Source organism: Sinocyclocheilus rhinocerous, unplaced genomic scaffold (assembly GCF_001515625.1).
Source record: "Sinocyclocheilus rhinocerous isolate Xijiao unplaced genomic scaffold, SAMN03320098_v1.1 scaffold1441, whole genome shotgun sequence".
NCBI classification, from domain to species: Eukaryota; Metazoa; Chordata; class Actinopteri; order Cypriniformes; family Cyprinidae; genus Sinocyclocheilus; species Sinocyclocheilus rhinocerous.
Window position 1 is genome coordinate 960,016 of NW_015654063.1, and position 25,568 is coordinate 985,583.

General features: G+C 35.1%; 1 protein-coding gene across 3 annotated transcripts in view; it reads right to left on the minus strand.

Moving 5' to 3' along the window:
- Nucleotides 1-950: 950 nt before the first annotated feature.
- Nucleotides 951-25,568, minus strand: part of LOC107716795 (type I inositol 3,4-bisphosphate 4-phosphatase) — a 30,824-nt gene continuing 6,206 nt past the window's right edge. The window contains exons 2-24 of one of the 3 annotated variants that reach the window (XM_016523357.1): nucleotides 17,650-17,863; nucleotides 16,241-16,285; nucleotides 15,114-15,232; nucleotides 14,884-15,000; nucleotides 14,732-14,811; nucleotides 14,498-14,606; nucleotides 13,969-14,059; nucleotides 13,278-13,425; nucleotides 12,102-12,232; nucleotides 11,889-11,993; nucleotides 11,682-11,790; nucleotides 9,963-9,980; nucleotides 9,453-9,639; nucleotides 7,679-7,897; nucleotides 7,289-7,592; nucleotides 6,626-6,658; nucleotides 6,362-6,534; nucleotides 5,682-5,805; nucleotides 5,318-5,585; nucleotides 4,334-4,431; nucleotides 4,129-4,241; nucleotides 3,795-3,949; nucleotides 951-2,739 (exon numbers count right to left, since the gene is read on the minus strand). In XM_016523357.1, coding sequence (XP_016378843.1) covers nucleotides 2,607-2,739; nucleotides 3,795-3,949; nucleotides 4,129-4,241; nucleotides 4,334-4,431; nucleotides 5,318-5,585; nucleotides 5,682-5,805; nucleotides 6,362-6,534; nucleotides 6,626-6,658; nucleotides 7,289-7,592; nucleotides 7,679-7,897; nucleotides 9,453-9,639; nucleotides 9,963-9,980; nucleotides 11,682-11,790; nucleotides 11,889-11,993; nucleotides 12,102-12,232; nucleotides 13,278-13,425; nucleotides 13,969-14,059; nucleotides 14,498-14,606; nucleotides 14,732-14,811; nucleotides 14,884-15,000; nucleotides 15,114-15,232; nucleotides 16,241-16,285; nucleotides 17,650-17,749 — 2,979 coding nt within the window. In that variant the 5' untranslated portion in view covers nucleotides 17,750-17,863 and the 3' untranslated portion in view covers nucleotides 951-2,606. The remainder of the gene's footprint in view (nucleotides 2,740-3,794; nucleotides 3,950-4,128; nucleotides 4,242-4,333; nucleotides 4,432-5,317; nucleotides 5,586-5,681; nucleotides 5,806-6,361; nucleotides 6,535-6,625; nucleotides 6,659-7,288; nucleotides 7,593-7,678; nucleotides 7,898-9,452; nucleotides 9,640-9,962; nucleotides 9,981-11,681; nucleotides 11,791-11,888; nucleotides 11,994-12,101; nucleotides 12,233-13,277; nucleotides 13,426-13,968; nucleotides 14,060-14,497; nucleotides 14,607-14,731; nucleotides 14,812-14,883; nucleotides 15,001-15,113; nucleotides 15,233-16,240; nucleotides 16,286-17,649; nucleotides 17,864-25,568) is intronic. The other 2 variants (XM_016523359.1, XM_016523358.1) reach the window with 2 other exon arrangements.

Sequence of the window (25,568 nt, forward strand, 5' to 3'; positions counted from 1 at the left end):
AAGAATGGGCCAAAATCACACCTGAGCAATGCATGCGACTAGTTTCTCAATACAGGAGGCGTCTTGAAGCTGTCATTACCAACAAAGGCTTTTGTACAAAGTATTAAATACATTTCAGTAAGCGTGTTCAATACTTTTTCCCTGGGTCATTCCATTTTTTTACACAGAACTTAATTTCTGAACTTATTTGTATTGTTTTCTTTGTATGTATGAATTACTTGGGTTGTTACCGACATCTGGTGAAAATTTCATGTCAACAGCAGCTTTAAAAATGTATTTACTGAGAAAAATGTTGATGTGTTCAATACTTGTTTTACCCGCTATATATATATATATATGTGTGTGTGTGTGTGTGTGTGTATGTATTATCTGTACACACAATTGTACTGTCATTGCATGTAAAAGTTTTAAATAAGATGGATTGAATGTTAGGCTATAGGATGGCAGTCATATGTCAGTTTCAAGTGATTGTGAAGATGTCACTTACAGCTCATATTTTGTAGGTCCAGAATTATTGTGTTTAAACTCTAATGTGCAATGTTTTTAGAACTACAACAAAGTAAACACTTCAATACATATGAGCTCACAGCTTTTGTGTTTTTGTACATTGATAACACATACAACTGCTTTCTAGTGTACAAAATCAGTGCTAATTGGCGTGCTATGCTCGCATGTTATTATTATTATTTAAAATTTATTTTTTTAAGTCATGAAACTAAGCACGTTTCATCAGTATGCAAAGGTATAGGCATGAGTGTCATAATGGGAAAACCCAGAATATTCCCAGATCCCAGCAGATCAAATATACTAAACACTTTAATGCATAATTTTCAATAAATAAATGTTATTTATATAATTAGCAATGGTCATAGTCCTGTATCTATGTATATGAACAAAGCAATGAAGTAGCTTGAAGTTTAATGTGGTATGTAATTTTTATTTTAAAGCTATAATGTTTGGAGGGAAGAGAGAGGCATTTTGTACAACAAAGTATTTGAACATACATTAAAAAATAAAAACAGACACTGTAAGTTCAATAGGGCAGCATGCTCTTACAACATAGCAGTGCTTTAGCACTTACAATAGAGGATAAACTCTTACATGAAAAATGAAAATAAAATGACTTGGTGGTAAAATAATTACATGTACATTTATTGAAAATAATAATTAAGTGTAAACTTAAATAACAATTGTAGCCTACCTTCCATGCAGTGCATCTGGTTTTTAAAGAATTTTAAATATTAATCATTTCAGCAGAGGTTAAGATCCATGCTCTTGTCTCCCAAGTTGCAAATACAAACTTTCAGTTGTTCATTCTTGCAATATACAAACCAGAAATTACAGTCCATTTGTGCATTTATTTGTGCAGAGACAAATGCTGATGATCATTACATGTAGCGTTAGTCTTAGTCATTTATGATGCAATGCCTATCATGGTTTTCGTATAACTATTACAATAAAATAAATAGTCTAAATGCATCCCTCTGCTTTACAAAAACAGAAGACTGCAGAAAAATTCTTCACATTTCTGGACCAGCTGCAGCAGTGCTCCTTGTTAGATCAGTACTGACATTCATATCAACCAATATAAATGTCCTAAAAAGAAACATTGAACTATGAAAACATACAAACAGTCAATGAACATAATAGTGTCTTCTCACATATTTCCTTACAAAGAATGTATATTCACATAGTATGCTCACTGTACAGAGACTAGCTGTGCTTGGCAACAGTATGAGGAAGCTTGTCCTCTTAAACCCTACAACCCGTACAATGCACAGTCAGAAGTGGAAAGGCCTGCATTAAAGCACTAACACTTTCGTAAAGAGAGAGTCTTACTGTAAATGAATAAAACATAATCTGCCACATCACAAATAGTCATACACAGATTAGAAATATCTACATATGTATCTTAACCAATGGTGGACTCTCTTAAGGCAGCTAGTATTGTGTATAATTTAAATGAAGTGAGGGTGAACATTGAGGTGCACATATGGATTCTCTAACTTAACAGCTTGATTTTCCTTATAAATCTTGAAACTGGATGACTTAGGAACTACTTTATCACAGCACATACACATTACCTTTAACCTACTGAATTTACAATCTAAAGGATGATAAAACACAGCTTTGCTTCAGTGCTGATAGTTTTGAACTTTGTATTTTAGTACAAAGACCAAGTGTGTGGTACTGGAAAGTATTGAAAAATTTACTTATTCAATAAACATAGACGGAATGAATTAGATGCTTTGGGATTATTTAGGAAATTCTCTGATAAATGAAATCATCAGTGTCTTGTTTTTTTTTTTTTTTTGTCTTTTTAAATATTAAGAGTCAGGCCTTCTTACCTGCTTTCAGTGCAATAAACAAGCGGGCTACTCATTTATCTTCAAGTGATTTTCCTTCCCTATCTCCTTTCTTCTCAGAGCCAAGAGGTTGGGGATGTAGACATATTAACATTATCATCTGGATGATAACCAGAGCGTATTTCAGCATGACTGTGCAAAATAAAACTTTCCTTCAGATATGTGGTGATTAAGTAAAGCGAACGAGGAGAAACATGCCGTTCTAGTCGCGGAGGGCCAGAACAGCGGACTGCTTTCGGTTCAAGTTTCCACTTTCCCGAAGGTGCCCTCTGGTGGTCGGTACTGTTTAGGGAAAGTCTTCAGCTGGAGGGAGTTGAAAGCGTATTTGCGGCTGGCGACGTTTTTCATGGTGTTTTCTCGCCTGCAGCCCTCGCTGTGAAACAGATAGAGAAAAGGCCCATTCACACCAAAAACAATAATTATAACTATAACTATATTAGTGTCCACACTAACGAATGTTAACATTCTGTTTATTATAAGCACTTGCTGTAGTTTGCTGCTTTAAAATTCTGAATGGCTGTCAAATGTTTTTTATCATTAATCAGCTAGAAAAAAATTGTTCTAGAAGTGATTCCAATTCTATCATTCCTCTGTGCCGTTATCATTACAGTTGGTTGGTATGCTATTCTTTTACAATTAGAATGATTTTTAAAACTATACCTTTACAGGGTTTCACAGGGTGAAGGTAAATTTAAGGAATCAATTGAACGGAACACAACACCACAACATGATCTCTAAATGTAAACGTCTTGTAATAGCAACACTTCTCATTTTGAAAATACAACTTCCAACAGAACTCCATTACTTTTTATTTCACTTTGTATAAAAAAGAAATAACTTTTATGGTACCTTCTGATCACACTGCAAAAATGTGATGTTCTTCCCCTGTATTTTTGTCTCGTTTTCTAGTGCAAATGCCCAAAGATTCATAAATCAAGATACATTATTTGAGAAGCAAGAAGTGAAGTGAGTTAAAAAATCTTGAAAAGACTCTTAAAAATAAACTTTTTTTAAAAGTAAAAAAAAGTAATATCCCATTGACAGGCATTTCTTCTTGTTTCTTATCATAAAGCCATTTAATTTTCTTCCATTTCTCAGAAAACTCATTCAGTATATTAATTTTGCATCTCAAGTAAATGTATCTTGATTTTAGGATGTTTACATCCTGTATTTGTACTGGAAAACAAAATACTGTGGAAGATCATCTTTTTGTGTAGTTCAGGCAACTTTTAATGCCACGACTTTATGACTTTAAGACTTTCTACTTTGATTTAAGGCATTTTAGGGCCTTCATTTGTGAAAATTTGAATTAAGACAGCTCATGACGTGCACAAACCCTGCTTTATCGTCAGTATTATAGTTATTGTCCTTGGTGTGATCAGGCCTTAATGTGTGAATACGATCCCTAGCTGTAAATTGTCGTCTCACCTGCGCATACAGTCCAAAGCCTGTGTGAAGACCTGCGGGGCCATGCAGTGCTCTTGCTGGAGGATTTGACATTGCTCCAGGGTCACCGACATGGCCGTACGATCCTTTGCACTCTTGCAGCTGGTCACACGCACACCGTTCAGACGCCGACAAATCTGACATAAGAGAGAAAGATATCATCCTGGTAAGGTACATTCAAACTATTACAAAGAGTTCATTAGTGAGAGAGTCTCAGATCGCAGCTCCATGCATCAAAAACAAACTGAATTGTGATTTCCCATGTTTCAGTATAGATGCAAGAGAACATAATAATAATAATGTTAGATCACTGTACCTCTGCTGCCTGCAACAGGATGTCAACATTCTTGCTCTTCCTGGCATTAACATTTTGACTGAGGAACTTGAGTAGCTCAGGTACACAGTTCTGACTGCGAGAGCGGGGCAGACCTATAGATGGAGTCATTCAACTGGTTAGGACTGACATAAACCATCTACCAACGTTCTTTCATGCGCAGTTTAGGAGAGTGTTTAGGACTCACAGTCTTCAGGCAGCACTTCTTTAAACTGGTCATAATAGGAGGCAAGACGAGTTAGACTCTCCATATTCACTACTTCCTGCAGCGACGTGTCTCCAAACCTAAAGTAATACAAAATGAACATGAATACTAAAAAGTATATTGTATATATAAACTGTATATTGTATACTGAAATGCATATTGTATATTGACAGTCCAATGAATTACACTGTATGAATAACTGAAGAGGTAAATATCGGGTCTCATTCACTAAGCATGCATACACACACATTGTGCATTAAATCTACATACAAAGGACTTCACAATCCATACATGATTCATCAATAACTTGTGTACTAAAATGTGTGCTAAATTTATGAAAAAAAGGAACTACTTAAAATCTTCCGTATGCAAAATTCACATACTCCGGGTGAAGCATTTAAGATAAAAATGTTTCACAGATATCTCATCTTTAAACAATATATTTAATTTTATACAATGAAAGAGTAAGAAAAGCTGTGTTATTGCTCAAGCTGTGAGGTTCCTCTCATAAAAGCACAAAACTGCATGTGTAGCTACAGCTGGCTAATGAGATCTCTGTAATCTGAGTGTGTGTAAACGATGTTTATTGTGTTTGAACTGTTTTTTAAAAATGCCAAACTGGGCATTGCTTGTGAATCTTGCTGCACATGTGACAGCGTGTATTTAGAGAGCGTCGTGTGTTTGCTGAGAGTGACAAATGGCTGTAAAGGAAAGGTTGAGTGGAAAGCCCTAGAGATGGTCTGAGCGTGCTTTATGCAAATAACTAACCTTAGGCACACAATTGTTCATTTATAATACTCCCAAGTTCACTAACATTAGAATGAATTCATGTGCATTATTTTTTGTGAGAAGTTTTCCTGTGCATATAAATACTGATAATCCATGCAATTATTAGTGAACGAGAGCCAGTGTGATTAAACCAGTCCATACAAAGAAACAGAAAGTATATTTAATTCATACACTTACTTTTCCGCTAGCGTTTGTTGCTCATTGATTCCTACATTGAATAATACCGGTTGAACTCGCAGCAGCATCCCATTTTGGATCTCCCGTGGTAACACATCAAACATCACCCCCGATAAAGGAACACGCACGTTAAACCCATCTCTGTTGCCCGTGATGACAGGCAGCATGTCGGGGCTGAAGCTGGAGGTCGCCTGGGTCACTTTAAAGGTGACATTCCGGAGGTCCATGACGCCTACACTCATGTCTTCCAACATGGCGAGTTCCTCCCCTTTAATACGAAAGAGGAGCTCAGAGTTCACACATTCAGATACGTTTACCTTCATCCATAAGTGCAAGCTGAATTGAAATGTGTTTGTATGTTTACCGTAGGTGCTCAGGAGCCCCTCGAACTGGACCAGTAAGCCGATAGTGTGGAGTTGTCTGAGGAAGCCGCTGTCACTTAGACAGTTCCTCAGTTTTATCACAAATCCACAGATCAGGGCCGTCAGCTACAAAGAAATATATTACAATACTTAAAGCAGCAGGAAAATACATTTCCAATCTTAAAATACATTTTGGCTAAATTCAAATATACTGTATATATAATATATATTTTAAAATATACTGTTTGGACAATAAAAATATATTTAGATTGAAAAATAAATACTAAATAGGAAATTCAAATGAGAAAAAAATATATTTATGTAAATGTTATAGTCTATATTAACAAGATACGTTTTGGTACCATTTTTTTGTATATTTTGAAATATATTTAAAGTATATAAGAAAATATTTTTTTGTATAGACAGGCCTTAACAGAATGAATTTTTTGTTAGTTGTCATTTTTAATGAAACCAATTTAAAACATTAAAAGCTATATCCTTATTGGTAGCTGAACACAATATGAAATTAGCTGAAATGTTTAACAAATGCAATGTAATGGGTGATGAGATTCACAAAATAATAGAGTTTCTCATTTCTACAGAGCACATTCTATGTGGGCCTGGTTATGACTGATTGGCAATAAAATGATGTTGTTTATCTCTTTAAATAGTCTGTACTAACTGTCTGACAGAAAACCACATCTCTGCGGTACTGTAGTGACAAACTCATGGCGATAGTGGGAGCACTGTCTTGCATCAGTAGAAACACCATGGACTTCTTGGCTTTGTCGCTCATCATTGCTACACACTCGTTCAGAGTGGTCAGGAGAGGATACAGAGCTTCACTCCATTCACCTAGAGCCATAAACACAGACAGCTAACGTCAACTGGACAGCCCACAAATATAGCTGCAGCTGGTACAAATAGTTTGCAGCGACAGGCTTACCAGGAGAGGAGCCTTCAACACTGGGACTGCCATCTAAAGCCGGACAGAGAGAGAACAATTAAGTGTTGTTTTACTTTTATTACTTTTAAAGCCAACTCTTTATGAAATCTTGTGATGTCATTTTTGGTTTGTTAGCATATACATGCATATCAAAACAAAAGCAACTACACGCAGGCATTTTGCTGCATTCCATTCAACTCTTTATCTGCAGAGTCTCTGCCAGTGAAAACCCTTGTGAAAAGAAGTGTGCTTAATTGTATAGAATGTATTAAATATATATTTTAAAAACCTGTACTAAAAGACAATACAATATTAATGAAATAGAGTACACTAATTTTAAATATAATAAAACTAATATAGTTCATTCAATTGCAGTTAACATGCAATTAAGTCTCCAAAAACGTTACATTCAGTTCGCACTGAAGTATATTTTTAAAAGTATATTACTGCCATAATAAGCACTCTTATTAAAATCATGCTAAAACAGTTCTTTTTCAAAAAGGACTCCTTGATGGTTGAAAGTCAGAGATATCAAGCGGAAATGTGGCACATTCGATTTTGAATGGCGTGCAGAATTATCACTTGTGCCACTAGAAGAGGATGTAAAACTGAAAGCAGCTCTAAAAGGAATCAAAACAGAACGTAACACAGGGTGGAACCTACAGAAGCGAGTGTTAGGACTGGATGGGCATGCAGGGTTCAGTAAGGGTGATGAGGACGCTGGTAATAATGGTGAAGAGGACTGAGCTGAAAGAGGGTGTGATGAGGTCAGGGGGGTGGAGCGACCGTCACCAGGGTTGATCCAGAATGCATTGCCCTGGCTACCTCTCTTGCTGGTGTCGGCCTGCTGGTCAGACAGGAAGACGTCTTCACTGCTGTCGCTCTGCGAGCGCTCTCTCGTCAGCAGCCTGTCCACACAGCAGATCACACACTCCAGACTCTTATCCACATTGAGCCAGATCTTTTCCTGAAGCAGAAACAGAAATATGTCAGCTTCTGCAGACTTCTAGGTAAATTCATGAGAAAATAATAATGTCAGTCTCTGAATCTTACCCACTCCTCCTCCTGCCAGTTTAAGTTCATGGATGCTCTGTTCCCTTTCCCGCTCCATTTGGCCTGTGGAGAGCCCTGGTCGTTCCTCAGGACCACGCGCTCAGTGTCATGGGCGGACAGAGAGCCTCTGGAGGCGATGAACTCTGGGCGTGCAGCACTCAGTGCCTGGATAGCTGTAGTTAGCAGCTTACTGTCACACACCGTCACCAGCTGCCGCGTCTGAGAGAGACACAGAGATTGCACTTACGCATTAAGTGGAGCTCAACAGCTTTTACTTGCTAGATCTGTTGAGCATGAGAAACACCTTAAATAGCTTTCATTAATGAACCCTTTTCTCATCCCTGGGGTTCTCAGAAGCAACTTTAAATAGTAAATGGTAAATGGAATCTACAATAAATATATTGAAATCCAAATAGAACATCCAAAATAGCATTTCTATGACTTTCCAAAACAAATAACATACATTACATAAAAAATAAAAATAAATATAAACACCCCCCCCACCCCCCTGCATGTTGCAAAAAAATAAAAAGTGCCAAATTTGGGCAGATTTACTACTAACCACTTTATAAAAATGTCTTTATTTAATCATTTAAAATAAATGTATTTTAAATATAAAATGTATTAAATATATTATATAATTTATTTCAAAGTTATAGTTAATAATATCTTATATAATGTAAAATAACTTTTGAAAGAAGTCAGTATTTATCATGTTAATAAGTGTGGAATATTGGAATTCAATAGAATTTTTGATTAATGGTGATTCATAAATATTCATATTCAAAAGCACAAGAACTACTGATCTGTTAAGCATTATAAATTATTAATCTGAAATACAGTCACACCAAAAATTATTCAGACACCAGATATAATTTTAGATATTTTTTTTACTAGTGGGTGCAGGACACTATAGTTCATTAATGTAAGCGAGGATAGCAAAATAAAGTAAACTGTGACATATTATACCCAAAAATTCTTCTGTTATCTGACATTATCTAGATGAATTTGTTCTGACACAGTTTAACTCAGAGTTCTTGTTATATTTTATTACCATGTTCTAAACTATAGCGAATAAACTGTGATAATGTGAGAAATGTTGAAGGTGTCTGAATAAATTTTGGTTTTACTGTATATGATACCACAATAATAGAATTATAATAATATACAGAATTTAAATTAATACAAAATTAAATAATAGTTATAATAATTAAATAATTTTTAAATAAAACTATAAAATGTAATAAAAGTTATAATAATGTATAGAATTATAATGCTGCATTATATTAAAAATTAAATAGATATAGATATAAAAATGTAAAATTAAAAAACAGAACTGTAATAAAATATAATTACATTTATAATAATTCAGTTAAATTATTTTATTAAAATAATTTCATTTTAACATTTTAAACTATTTTTTAATTAAATTGTACATAAAAATGATAACATAAGTAATAGTGTTGTAGTCTCTGTGAATGGTGGTACAGAATAGTAGTGCAGAATTTGTGTTTTCTTTATTTCTAATAGTAATAAATTCAAGTTATTTCATACATAAACAATGAAAAATACCTAGTTCAATTTCTAGTTTATGTGCCTCAAGCAAAACTCTTGAAATCTTTGAAAGAGTTGTACTGTGTGCCCTTGTTAAGTTGTGTAAAGCCAGACAATCAGAATGGACTGTGGATTTCAGCCAGCTCTTGCCAGTTTTGTGTGAAAGATGCATTAGATGGTCAGTGAACAGACTGTAAATGGTTCATGCAAATCCTCTCACCTTGTCTGTGAGGATAGCGAGGGTCCTCTCCAGTGCATTGGTTGAGCGTTCTTTGGCAGCGCGGGACAGCCGCTCAGTGTAGTAGCTGACCTGCGTCTTCAGAGTGTTGACATGGGAAATTATTTCTTTAGCTTTCAACACATCCTGTGGCTGATACCGCATAGAAAGTGGAGCAGATTCCCCGGCACTGAAACGAGACCATTTCTAATCACTTGTTCAGCTGCACAAGCTGAGAACCAAGTTGACTACATAACAAATGAGATGGTGTGATATACAAGCACACACAGAAAACGTACACAAATGCCAAGTGCACATAATTGGATGGAGTGGGATAGCGGTTTTGTGCAAATACATCATCTTTAAAAACACAAATGTTGGTGCAAACAAGAAAGATCCTTCACATTTAATGGAAGTGAAGTAAAGGAATCGACCCTGACCGATCATAAACAAGATGAAACACCACCACATATGAAAATGACTGGAAAAACGGCCAACAACCCTGAAACTCACCCTTCACCCTCACTTGAACTGATCGGAAAGCAAACAACAAAGTCAACTGATTACAATCGCACAAAAAAAGTTCTGCTCTATGGAACATTATTTCTGCCACAGAATAAAAAATATATATACTTTTTTCTCGCAATTCTGAGTTTATATCTCGCAATTCTGACTTTTTTCTTGCAATTATGATATAATTATGAGTTTATTTGGGAAGCCCGTTTTCCACCAATGAATAAAAAAATAAAGGTAATTGCGACTTTTTATCTCACAATTGGCTGATACAAACTCACAATTCTCTTTTTATCTCACAATTGGCTGATACAAACTCACAATTCTCTTTTTATCTCACAATTGCCTGATACAAACTCACAATTCTCTTTTTATCTCACAATTGCCTGATACAAACTCACAATTCTCTTTTTTTCTCAGAATTGTGAGATGTAAACTCGCAATTGTGAGAAATTAAGTCAGAAAGGTGAGATATAAACTGCCAATTCTGACTCTTTTTTTTCTCAGAATTGCGTAATATAAACTTGCAATTGCGAGTGAAGTCAGAATTGTGAGATATAAATTCTGAGAACATATCAGTCTTTTTTTTCTCCTTAGAACTGGACTTTATATCTCGCAATTCTGACTTTATTTCTCGCATTTGCGAGTTTATATCCCGCAATTCTGATTTTATATCTCGCAATTCTGATTTTATATCTCGCAATTCTGACTTTATATCTCGCAATTCTGAGTTTATATCCAGCCCTCTACGAACACCTTGGCAATTGAATCGCCATTGGCTAGTACATTTTTTTGTTTACTCGCCAGACTGATAAATATATACATACACATACATATATACACACATATACACACACATACACATACACACACACATATACATACACACATATACACACAAACATATACACACACACACACACATATACACACACATAACATACACACATATACACACACACACATACACACACACACACACACATACACACACAATTCTGACTTTATTTCTCGCATTTGCGAGTTTATATCCTGCTATTCTGATTTTATATCTCGCAATTCTAAGTTTATATCTCACAATTCTGAGTTTATATCTCACAATTCGGAGAAAAAAGTCAGAATTGTGAGCTAAAAAGTCACAATTACCTTTTTTATTTTTTATTCAGTGGCGGAAACGGGCTTCCATAGTTTATGTATCGCAGTTCTGAGATAAAAAGTATTGTGAGTCTATAACTCACGACTGCAAGATATAAACTTACAATTCTGAGATAAAAATTCTGAATTGTGAGAGATAGGCTCACAATTTTGAGAAAAAAAGGTTACACTTTATTTTAAGGTGTCCTTGTTACAGTGTAATTATACATTTAAGTACTGAGTAATATTAATTAACTACATGTACTTACTATATGGTTAGGTTTAGGATTAGGGTTACTTGCATGTAATTATGAATAATTTGTTGTTATTGTAATAGTAAGTACATGTAACATGTGTAACAAGACACCGTAAAATAAAGCGTTACCAAAAATCCCAATTATCTTTTTTAGCTTTTTTATTTTGCAGCCAAAAAAGCTTCCATACCTCTTGCTACAAGAATAACACAATAATAAAGAAAAGAAAAGAATAAAAAAAAAAAAGAATTAGAAAAGCCAAGAAACCTAGCAGAGCAACACAAAAACTTTGATTCATATTCGTCACCAATTTATTATTAAAAAGTCTTACTGCTTTTTGGCTTCCTCAAATTTCAAAATGAGTTTCCTCAATCCGCTGCCCTTAAAGCCCTGATGATGTGCCGCAGGGGCCCCAGTGGTCACCACGTCATATGTGCGATCTGTTCAGAGATGTACGTTACGTGAAGACCAACCCATGTCGACAGAATACTGAAGAATTTCAATGTTCAAATGCAAATATTGACCACAGATATCTCACCGTAGCCGGACTCGCCCTGCACTCTCATCCTCTGAATGTGGAGGTTTGTAGGTATAAACTCTAGTTTTTTCTCTCCTTTCAGAGTGCTAGATTTGAAGGAAGGACCTGATGGATAGTAGGTGAGAAGAATCGGATAAATACAATGTTGAAATCACCTTTAATTATAGCGCTCTCACTTCCTCTTTCTGGTTGAGCAGGTGCCACAACACTTACCCTTGTAGTCATGTAAATTACTGAGAGTCTCCTGATAGGTGAGGATGATAGTCTGGTACTGAGTGATGATTTGTCTCCTCAGATTCTCCCAGCAGGGGGACAACTCACCCAACTCTTCTAACTCACACACCCTGCGTGCAGACAGAAATGTGCAACAATAGAATACAATCTTATATAAATTCATAGTGTTTCAGTCTTGCTAGTTAGAATCTTACAAATCAATGTAATTTCCGCATTGTCAAAATTCAATGTGCTGCACAAAAGTGAGTCTTGACCAATTCTTAATGGAACAGTTCACCCAAAAATGTAAATTTGCAGAAAATGTCCACACCATCAGGCCATTCAAGATGCAGATGAGTTTCTTCATCAGAACAGATTTGGAGAAATGTAGCATTGCATCACTTGCTCACCAATGGATCCTCTGCAGTGAATGGGTGCCATCAGAATGAGATTCCAAACTGCTGATAAAAACATCACAATAACCCACAAGTAATCCACAATCAATTAATGTCTTGTGGAGTGCAAAGCTGCAAGTTTGTGAGAAACAAATACATCATTAAAACATCCTTCATCCACAATATTGCTTTCTCCAGTAAAACGTTGTCTCGTCTGAATCAGGAGAGAAATATGCACAGACCCAAAGAGCCCAAAACAGTTCTAAACAAATATGTTGGAGGAAAACAGGATGGACTTTTTCACTGGAGGAAGCGTTACTATGAATTATGGACTCTTTCAAACACACATATTTCATTTTCCACTTTACAAGACGTTAATTGGACTGAAGTTGTATGGATTACTTGTGGATTATTGTGATCAGCTGTTTGAACTCTGATTCTGACGGCACCCATTCACTGCAGAGGATCCATTGGTGAGCAAGTGATGCAATATTACATTTCTCCAAATATGTTCAGATGAAGAAACAAACTCATCTCCATCTTGGATGGTTTGAAGGTGTGGAAATTTTCAGCAAATTTTCATTTTTGGGTCACCTATTCTTGATGTTTCAGAAGGGTAGAAAACAAAAACAAAAAACATTTTAAACTGGGGACTCAGTTACCTTCGATGTGTGTTTTTATTGTAGCTTGTAAAAATATGAGGAAATTGAGATTTTCCATTTCATGTCCCCTTTCAAAAGAGTCATTCTGAACATGAGCACTAACAGTGAATTGCATTAACCTGGCAGCATCTTCCTCCAGCAGTAGTTTGACGAACTGTCTTGGTATGTGCAGGGAGAGCACGCTCTCTGCCATCTGCTCCAGGACACGCAGGTGGTTTCCATCAGTCGTGGGAAATCGATACATCCGTGAAATAGTGCCTCCAAACACTGCATTAATCAATCAATCAATGGGTGTGTGCAGTAGTGAGAGGCATGGAAAAGAACATCAGCTGCATTTTACTGCATTTACTGAAGCATTAATTTGTAACTAACTAAGATTAATAAATGATTTAAATAAATGAAAACTTATTGTAACTGTTACCGCAATTTCTGGGTGAAAACTGCTTCACCCAGCAAACTGTTTTCAGTGTGCATGCTGGGTGATGCAGCACTTTATTGAAGCAGAACTAAAGCCTTAAACCTAAACTTAGACCTTAAACCTAAGAAAATGCTAGTCACAGAATGTATTATGTATTCACACAGAATATTTAACACTGCAAATAACCACTCTTGTGTTTTACTGAACATGAGTTTTCAGAACCTCTTTCACAGCTTGTGGCATTCATGAGTCTTCACAGCAGGAAGTGAAGCCTACAGCCCATTGGTTTAGTTATGAAGGGCACATTAGAAATAAACTGCTTCCTCCAGATGGAATGTAGCTGCAATGATTAAGATTTTTGTTGTATATAGACATCAAAATTAGACACTCACCTGCCTTTAAAAGCGCGTCTTTACATAGGGATGCTGATTTTGCTTTTACTCCCATGGACTCAGTCAGACTTTCATCAACAGGTAATACCATCTGTGAGAAACACGGGAGCAATTACACAGAAGATTGTCATGTTCTTTGTGACAGATTTAAATAGACACAGTTGTACAAAATAAAACAGACTCTCGTCTCTTTAACAGAAGTGCTAGTTCTCTCTTAAAAAAAAAAAAAAAAAGTCAGTGTTGTTATCATGGACTACAACTGTAGTCACAACACACAACAAAATAAATGAAAAATATAAAAATAAAAAACCCATTCAAAATATTAATAAATACTATAATATTATATGATGATACTAAAATACTATATAAGACACTATAATTGATACTAAAATAATAATGCCTTGGTCAATGGATATTTATAATTTTATTAGCCATCAGTAATTTAAATATTGATTTTGGACAGTGGCCAAACCTCAAAGCAGTCAACCACTAATGTATAGTGTGAAGAGCAGCGTACGTAAGCACTCACCCTGCCATTAACTGTGTCTGAACGTGCCAGAGGAGCTCGCTGCTCTCTCCTCTCCTCTATCTGCCATGCGATGATGGTAATGTTACCCATCCGCTCGCTCTCGGCTGATCTGAGCCAGTGAAATGCCCACAAATAGGTGTCAGACTACATTTGCTGTAATTCCTAATAAATTCTGTGCTAACGTTATGCTATGGGATTACACATTGGCTTTGTACCTATATTTATCTCACATACCGCAGAGTGAGGTGTAGCCTGTGGTGTTTGTCTTGAAGCAGCTCTTTCACTGTAAACATAGCCGACCCGAGCAGGTACATCTAATAAAACAGAGAGTTTATGAGGCTGAGCAAAACAGTGCAGAATGTTAAGAATAGCGGTTTCTGTCTTACAGTCCCCTGTGAGCGGTCCTTCACATCGTAGACAGACAGTTTGATTTGAGTGTGCTGGGTAATCAGAGAGTCCTGGAAGAAGGCAATGCTGCTCAAGAAGATTGGATTACTAGTGCCCTAGGAAAAAAGGGAAATGCCTGCATTAAATTCACCTCGATATGCAAAATCTGATATTTACAAAATTTTAGGGCCAGTTTAAACCCTAGTAATATCATAGTACTTATCCTCACCTCTATAATTTCAGTCTGTGCATGTTTGGTCCAAAACGCCTGTGGAGGGGTGGTGCAGCTCACTGCTACAAAGCTACTGGGCTTACGGTCCAGTGATGGAGTGACCAGCTCACTGCATGCTGAGAAAAGAAGGACAATAATTCAGTATATTAATCATGAAAGGAGAAAAGTGTAATTACACTCATAGTAGCATAGCAATACAATCCAGTCTTTGTAAGCAACCATACTGTATGAAATGTTTCTTGAGATGTACAGTGCCATACAAACAAATGTCAAATAATCCTAGGTGGCTAACTGCCATCAACATGTCGTTTCATCATGGAAAAAGTAATATACAGCCAAAGTCAGACAAAACCCAGTGCACCTACCACAATGGAAATATTTGATTTAAAGGGTTAGTTCACCCAAAAATGAAAATTCTGTCATTAATTACTCACCCTCGTGTTGTTCGAAACCCGTAAGACCTTCGTTCATCTTCGGAACACAATTTAAGATATTTTTGATGAAATCTGAGGGCTCTCTGACCCTCCCATAGACCGCAAGGTAACTACCACGTTCAAGGTCCAGAAAAGTACCAAGATGATCGACAAAGTAGTCCGTGTGACATCAGTGGTTCAACTGTAAAGATACGAAGATACGAGAATAATTTTTTGTGCAAAGAAAAACGACTTTATTCCACATTTTCGTCTCTACTGCGTCACTTGTGGACTCGTGTTCACGACAGTATCTTGTAGCTTCATAACTTTACAGTTGAACCACTGATGTCACACGGACTACTTTGTCGATCATCCTGATACTTTTCTGGACTTTGAACGTGGTACTTACCTTGCTGTCTATGGGAGGGTCAGAGAGCCCTTAGATTTCATCATAGATAGGTTGTATACATGTTTATTGCATGTGAGCTAAGAGGCTCATAAACAGTTTATTTCCTTCACAGATACAGTAGGCCGCATGTTGTTAGTGCTGGTAGCCAAAAAAGGAGGAAGAATATGAGGTGAAGACTCTTCACTGATACACACATATCCTGATGAGTGGATATTAGCTTTGGTGGTTTTGTGTTACTGACAAGAACTTTGGTGACGCTGCACCTTGATCACTTTATGATTGACTGAACTGCTGATACTCACCCAGACTGAACTCAAGCACCGGCTCATCAGGATCCTGACTGTTTCCTAAACACACGTGAAACACAACACAGAATTCCTATGAATGGCTGAGTCTTTTTATCAGATGTTAATTTAGTTAATGTTAACTTTCTATTAAATGTTGAGATGTGAGATGTGTAGTCTTAGAGGAATAGTCTGGGTAAAATCAGCATCGGGCAAAATTCTCAGTTTAAAGCAGCACTATGTAACTTTTGGCGCCCTAGCGGTTAATAAACAGAACTGCACACATCCCGCGGAAGAACATTTCAACCGGAGCTACTTCTCTAAGTTTATGTCTATGGCGATTCACGCAGGTATGTGTTACTCCGCAGCGGTGACGACCTGACCAGGCTACAATAGTCCAAATATAAGTACTTATTATAAGTGTACCGTAGTGATTCGGAATAAGACAAAAACGCGGTTTGGAAGATGAATTCATGATGTACTCGCTCATTATATACATTTTGCAAATTTTGAACACAGAAAAAGTTACATAGTGCTGCTTTAAGAATTGCCTCCACGTCTCACAGGATGTTGAATTTGAATGACAGAAAGAGGAACTTACTGAACTGTAGAAAATCAACAAAGTCACATAGAGGAATTTTAATAGTCATAACACAAATTAAAACATAAATGATAATCACATTATTGATTTAGACAAATTGTGCATCTTATTTCCTATCTTTTTCCACTACTGATTAGAAATAAGTTCCATTTTGATCATCACAGCCATTAAACATAATCGAAAAATATTCCCCACACTGTTTTCAGACAAATATAAAAATAAATATTGACATTGGAAAAATGTGAATCTATTGATAATTATGGTATTTATATTTTTGTGTGTATGATAACATGTTTATATCTAACTCATTAAGAAAAAATACAATTTATTATTAAATATCTAAGGAGTTATATGATTTTAATGCAAATTTACATTTCTTTAAATTTAAAATAGGCATTCCTTTAAACTTGAAATCATGTAAATGAAATGTAAATAGAATTTAAAATAAATTCTCAATTAAAATCTGAACAGTGAATAACCTTGACTAAAATACAACTTAAAGGTTTAGTTTATCAGTATCTTCTTTTGTGTTCCTCAGAAGAAAAAAGTCATACATGTTTGGAACAATATGAGGGTAAATAAAATATTACAGAATTAAAACCTTTACCACAGAAAATCATATCTCATATCTTTGTTTAAAAACAAAGCAAAGTTTTTAAAAGCAGAAATTTATTACGCCATCATATGTGCATGATTATGTGCCACTGACATAATGATCATTATGGTATAAACTTCTTGTAGGCCTACAGGCAAACGTTAAATGTATAGGCAAAACCCCACTTAATCAAGCTAATAATAATAATAATAATAATAATAATAATAATACCTGTTAGTGCCAACCCCATCATCTCTGAGGACAAATCAAATGTGTTGGCTCGGTACACAGACCATGGCCTGTGGCGTGGACTGCGCTCTCTTCCCGCCATCTTGGCTCCAGTTACTTCAGTGACCAATGTAACTAACTCTTACGCTCCCACTTTATGTTGCCGGTAAAGGTTATCCAGTAATCCAGGCTCTGTTTCAGTCTTAAAGATTGTAATCTAAAAGCAGGAGAGAAAAGGGGACAAAAAGGATGAGTCAACATTTGCGTCACCATCTGTCTGGAGACTGAAGAACCAGCGGACCCCGAGGCTGTTAACCTGAGACAACCAATGAACGAGACTTGTGCTTGATCTCAAACCACTATGTATATCTCTGCATTATTTATGCGGTTTCATATGAGGACATTTATAATTGAACACAACAACAGAACTGCAATCAGAGAGAGTCAGTGCCAGAGAACTGTCTTATGTTTATGGCTGGATAATTCATGACTTAGAGGAAATGTTTCACAAACAGGATGCTAACAAAGGATTCCCAGTAACACGCAACTTCAGGCCAACACTTTATATAGACATAGCTAAATGAAGGAGCTACATGCCTCAAATGACACCAAACATCATATATGACAGAATACAATCATTCTTATTCCACAACTATTTGACAATGAACTTATGAACCATTTGAGTTAAGAAATGATACACTTAGGGTCAAAAGTTTGGATTACGATTTTTAATGTTTTTGAGAAAGGTCATGCATATTATCAAGTCTGCATTATTTTGATTTTTACAGTAAAAAATATTTTTTAAAATAACTTTTCTATTGTAATATATATTAAAATGTAATGTATTCCTGTTATGGCAGAATCGTTTTACAGCATTATAACTCCAGTCTTCAGTGTCACGTGATCCTTCAGAAATCATTCGAATATACTGATTCGCTGCTCAACTATTATCAATAATTATTGGTACTCAATTTTTAATAATGGTTCTTCTTATTATCAATGTTGAAAACAGTTTTTACTGCTTATTATTTTTCTGGAAATCATAATACATATAATCACATTAAGAGAAAGTTCAAAAACCAGAATTTATTAGAAAAATAAACCTTTTGTAACATTAAAAATGTCTTTACTTTCACTTTTGATTAATTTAATGCATTCTTGCTGATTAAAAGTATTATTATTACTTTTTAAAAATCTTACTTCAAATGTTGGAATGGTAGTGTATCACACTTTCAAAATCACAGGAATTAATTATACACTCAAAAAGGATGTTAATTTTTAACACATTTTTTGTGTTGAGGACATATTTTAACATGTTTTGTAACATTTTGAGTACATAACTGACACAAATTGTGTAACTATAACACATTAGTGTGTAGAACATTAGTAGGAATAACACACGGTTGAGTTAAAAGTAACACTAAATGTATTGTCTTTAGAACTAGACACAGAGGTGTGTTAAGAAACAACAGGTTGTGTTGTTTTTTAACACACACTTTTTAAGAGTGTAGTTTTAAAATATATTGCAATAGAAAACATTTATTTTACATTGTATAAGTATTTCACAATATTACTGTTTTTACTTAAGCAAATAATATTTTTAATAAAAGTAAAATGGATAATATAACTATCACAAATTATAAGAATGCAAAAATAAAATTCCTGTGTGCCACTGATATAAAATCTAAATCAACTAAAATCAACTGAATTTCTCTGAGCAAACATTTTATTTTATTAGCATTTAATAATAGGCTAGAAGTATACACTTATATAAATATACACATTATATGCTGTTTTCAGCTGATCATGATACGGCTGTCAGTATATCATTCATCCTTTTATAAAATACATTGGTGGTGGTCACTTTGCCAAACATAAAGAATTGGAGACACGGTGAAGGATTAGATCTATAACCAAAACCTTTATCAAAGCAGAAAAAGTAAGCCTGAAAATAAGGTTAAATGTCTTTCAGCATGTGCAATAATTCACTACGATCCAGGACCAGTGATAGTGTCGTTTATTTGCTCTCTCTGTTGTTTTAGTATAGTTCCCTAAAGGAATTATGCAAATAATGTGCACGCACAAAATTAGTACAATAAAATTAGCTGAATTTCTGCAATTTCCGTGGTGCAACTTCCCATTCTGAGTGTTTGGCTGCTGAAGGATGCAGCAAACTACAGTATGCTGGGATTGAATCCTGACACAGAGAGAGGAGACAGGGTGAATGAGGAGGATGCAAATACGCTAAATCCGTGGCGGATGGAAGGTTTTTGGCTGTGGAAGGAAAAGCTGCAGGTAGTGGGCTGCAGTCTGGGTCTGAAGGGGTGGACGACTGATACTGACTCAGGCTCCAGCAAACACAACCAACAACCCACCAGCCATCCATCTGCCTGATACAGTCCACCACACAGCCTAGAAACATCACAACGAACAACACATTTATCATAATGTGTTCACAGCAATCAAGAATAGAAATGACCGTCATCAGAATACTCATCTCCCGCCTGCAGTTAAAGACCTCCATAAACTGTAGCAGAAGGTTTGATGATTACCACACTCATATTAGCCTTGACATTTCACGCTTATTAACCACCAGGCTCTGAAATGATTTCTCACAGACCTCATTCAGACTTTCATTCAATTATGATTTAAAAGAAACCGTCTTCATGCCAAATGCACCAATTTGATACGGATTCCATCAGGAGAATTTGGAAATATATGGAAACACAGATGAAAGTGACTATGGTGAGATGTTTGTTGATGTTGATAACAACAACAACAACAGTTGTTGATCGTCTCTCACCTCAAGGATCTTGCTGTAGTCACTAAACTGAATCACTCACAGCAAAACACAAACACATTTAACAGATACAAGCTGCTTCTTCCACTCATAATGTGACATCAGACAGATTTATGGAGTGAGGAATGAAAATAGGGGATGGTTTTATAGAAAAATAAAAGAGGTTAAAGGCTATGACAGGTTAATTAAATTATGGGGATATTATATTTAAATTATACAATTATAACAGTTTTAGTAAGACTTTTTTCTTAACGAAAGACATTTATAATGTTACAAAAGATTTCAATTTCAAATAAATGCTGTTTTTTTAACTTTCTATTCATCAAAGAATCCTGAAAAAAAGAAAGAAAATATCACAGTTTCAAAAAAATATTAAGAAGCACAACTGATTTGAACATTAATAATAACAAGAAATAATTTCTGAAGGATCAGGTGAAACTGAAGACTGGAGTAAGAATTTAGCTTTTCCATCCAATGTAATAATAAATTACATTTTAAAATATAGTCAAAACAAAAACAGCTATTTTAAATTAAATTATTTCACAATATTTTTGTTTTTATTGCATTTAAAAAAATCTAAATCAAACTAAATGCAGTTTTTATGAGCATAAAACATTTTAAAAATTAAAAAAAAAAAACAACAAAAAAACCCACTTTTAAACACTTTTGAATGGTTTTTATTTTTATTTATTTATTAGGAAGGATTCACACATTCATCCTACATTACAAATCACAAATTTAGTTCTTTGCTTTGTATTTATTACTCAGCACTACAACACATATGTGACCCTGGACTACAAAACCAGTCATAAGGGTCAGTTGAGATTTAAATAAATGAACTGAGATTTAAATAAACTGAATAACTAAGCTTTCCATTGATGTATGGTTTGTGAGATACAACTATTTGAAAATCTGGAATCTGAGGGTGCAAAAAAAAATCGAAATATTCAGAAAATCGCCTTTAAAGTTGTCCAAATGAAGTTCTTAGCAATGCATATTACTAATCAAAATTTAAGTTTTTATATATTTACGATAGGAAAATGACAAAATATCTTCATGGAACATGATCTTTACTTAATATCCTAATGATTTTTGGCATAAAAGAAAAACCGATAATTTTGACCCAAACTGTATTTTTGGCTATTGCTACAAATATACCTATGCTACTTAAGACTTAAGGTTTTGGATTAAAAAAAATTGCATCAGATCCAAGAATAAAAAGTGTTTGGATGCCCTAGTGATCACTGCTGGTTCAATTATCAGGAAGTGGAAGTTACAACCAACACTGCTTCAAAGAAGTCATGCCTGAAAGCTCTTTGTGTAAAAATGGAGATGACTTATGAGAGAAGTCATAAACAGGACCGCTTTAAAGGGAACTAATGTAGAGTACCTGCAAATGGTGCACAGGTCAGCCATATCTTGAGCTTTAAGCACCACTGGACAGGACCAGTGGAGCCTGAAGCTGCACATTATCCCATGTCCACAGACCAATCAGCTAAGCAATCAGTTTCTTGCAGTTGTAGATTTCAGAAACAAGAAAATGAGTGAATAATTATGCATCCTATACTTTCATTCAACAGAATCCATTGTTATAAGATGAATAGACTTATGTGATTGTTACTATAATGTTAGTATTGTGACAAGCGCATATAAATATTGCTAGAAAGAAATGATTCAGTGTATTTTTCGTTTAAGTTTTTGAAAAGTTTTGCGTAGAGATGGCAATGTTGTCAATAACACGGATCTGTGAAAATGACTAAAAAACATTGTATTGTGCATGCCAGGCCAGTAGATGGCAATATCATTTTATAAAGAAACACTATGTGCCCGGGCGAATATCTTTAGACTGTAAACGTAATACGTATAGGCCACCCATAGTGTTTTTGTAGTTTACATCAAGACAATATCACAGTATAATTTTTGAACACTTCCACTTTGAAACCCGTTTACAAAAGTTTGCACTTTCAGGCACACAAAATGCTGTTGTCATGCAAATGAACCACCAAAACACATAAAAAAATGTCAGAGTTTAGAAACTGGTGTTGTGTAAAGGCCTCCTTAAGTGAGTAGGACAGGAGCTGACTTTAACATAACTCTCAGAAAGTATTTAAATGTACACTACTGTTTAAAAGGTTTAGGTCCGAAAAAAAAATCCAGAAAGGAAGCATTAAATTTATGAAAAGTGACAGTAAAGACATGTAATGTTACAAAATATTTCTATCATAATAAATGCAGTTCTATTGAACTTTATATTCATCAAATAATCCTGAAAAAAATATATAGGTTTCCTCAAAAATATTACGCTGCACAATTATTTTCAACATTGATAAAAACAAATGTTTCTTGAGCAGAAAATCAGCAAAAACGATTTCTGAAGGATCATGTGACTCTGAAGACTGGAGTAATGGTGCTGAAAATTCAAAGCTTAAAATTCACCTCTCATCACAGGAATAATTTACATTTTAAAATAGAAAACAGTTAAAATGTAATCACATTTTGCATAATATTACTGCTTTTACTGTGTTCCTGATTCAATAAATGCTGCCTGAGAGTAAAAAAAAAAATCCTACTGACCCCAAACCTTTGAATGATAGTGTATAATAAACAAAAAGTAAACATTCATTTCAGACAGTCTGTGAAAATAAACTAACTGGAGTAGCTGTGCAGTGTCAGAAATAGAGACGGGTGTACATTAGGTGAAAGCTTAAAGGTGGGGTATGTATTTTTTCGAAAACGCTTTAGAAAACTGAGTCGGGCCGAGTACCAAAACAAACTTGTAGCCTATCAGCAGTAAGGGGCGTGTCTACTCATGATGCGGAGGAGAGAGCGCTCAGTGAACATGAAGGAAATTAGCCGAGCGACAGAAAGATAAGAGATGGCGGATAAAAAAACAAAAGAGGAAAACGTCTGACGCGATAAAGCGACCGTTGAAAATCATTTGAAATTTGTGTTAATACGTCATAAATAGAACGCAGCAGCAGTTTTCTGTCTGGGATTTGTCATGTCGAGCCGCACCGCATCCAGTGTTGACCATAGATATGTATATATATATATATATATATATATATATTGTATCTATGGTGTAGACAGCATCACTGATTATAATGAGTTCTATAGTATTTTGTTACGTATGTGTGGGGCGGAGCTATGTTTGTTTTGGTGATTTGAAATATCAACATTGGCTACCAGAAATCACTTACACCACCTTTAATGTCACAAACTTTCAATCTAGACAGCTCAGTTGATAATAAAGGGAGAGTAATTTATTTCTGGCTCATCACAGCACACTGGGACAAATGACAACTCCTGTTTTCGTATACAACTACTGTATTATGATGACATCATCACTGTTTGAAGAACAATATTTACCTTTCTTCTTTTTCTTCTGCACAGTTTTAAATAACAAATAACTCAGCTCAAACCATTTACACACATAAAGACCTGTTTGAAAACAGTTATTTTTGTGAATAATGGGTTATGGACAAAACACAACAATCCGTCCACATACAGACCCTGACATGCACGCTAATGCAGTGTCACTCTAAACTGTCAGTTCTCAATCTCCCACAACCACATCCTGACCTTTTGCTTAATCAGGAAGTGTGAGTGACTTTCCCTTCAGCTGAGCTTTCTGGAACTGAGACGTTCTGTTTAACTGTTACCTCAGCTGTGTATACATGCTACAGTCCTGCATATTCATGCCTACTAATCAATAGCTCTGTTGAGGTGCTGTTTCTTGGGTCCTAAAGCAGATGTTTCATTCATCCAATGCAATGCAGATGTTTCATACAGTGCAGGCTTGACACACCATCCATCAAGGGTGAAAAGGGGGTGCTCATAAGCACATTTTTAAACCCAAATTATCAAATGGGACAGCTTACAGTCTCATGGACTTCATAGATATAATATGCAAGTCTACAAAGAGCACTATTCGGGAGAGGGCCTATCTATCTCTCATGTTGTTTGTATTCAAAACACATGACAGGAAACTGGAAATGGAACAAATAGAATATCAAAAGAGTTCTGGAAGTATTGTATCATTTGAAACAATTTGGCAGGGAAATCAAGTAGAAGAGATCTAAAGTAATTATGGCATGGACAACACTTTGAGCATCTCTGAAACTAAAAGAGGAACAGATGCGGGCAATATTACGGAGAAGGTGGTACAATCAAAAAGGGAATTTTATATAATGCTTTCATGTCTAAACACAGATGAATCTTGAGGCCTACTAACATTTGGTCAGAAATCAGCAGTCATTTACACCTTGAGGTTGTGTATTTGTAAAAGAAAGCAGAAATTACAATAATAAGCCAAGAACCGAGTCAAGTTTCTATTTATGTGAGATCTTATGTGCATGACAATCATACAGAGGAAATGAATCCATGCGTGAGAGTGTTTCTGCATGAACAGCTCTTTATGTGCTTGTGGGCCTGTGTATAAATCAACTAATCCATGAATACACTTCCATTCAAAAGTTTGCAGTAGGTATGTTTTTTTTCCGAAAAGGAAGATATTAATACTTTTTTTCACCAAAGATGCAGTAAATTAACAAAAAGTTACAGCAAAGAGATTTATAATGTTACAAAATATTTATATTTCAAATAAATGCTGAATTTTGCACTTTCTATTCATCAAATAATGTATTTATCACAGTATTCAACAAATAATAAGCAGCACAACTATTTTTAACATCAGTTATAATAAGAAATGTTTCTTGAGCACCAAACCAGCATATTATTGATTTCTGAAAGATCGTGTGACACTGACTGAAGACTGGAGTAATGGCTGAAAATTCAGCTTTGCCGTCACAGGAATAAATTACATTTTAAAATATATTAAAATAAAAAACAATTATTTACTATTTTTTACTGTATTTTTGTCATAATAAATGAAGCCTGGGCGAGCATAATAAAATTAATTTAAAAACAACATTTTCAAACAGTAGTGTAGACTTGCAGTTTTCCCTTTTTATCCATTTTTGTTTTGCAGAGAAAAAGATTGGATGCATTTCTTACTGAAATTGTGCATCTCTCAACTTTCATATACATAATGCTATCAGGACAAAGTCTTTATATGATAAAAAGGCCATCTTTAATACAAATAGTCCATTCAAAAATGAAA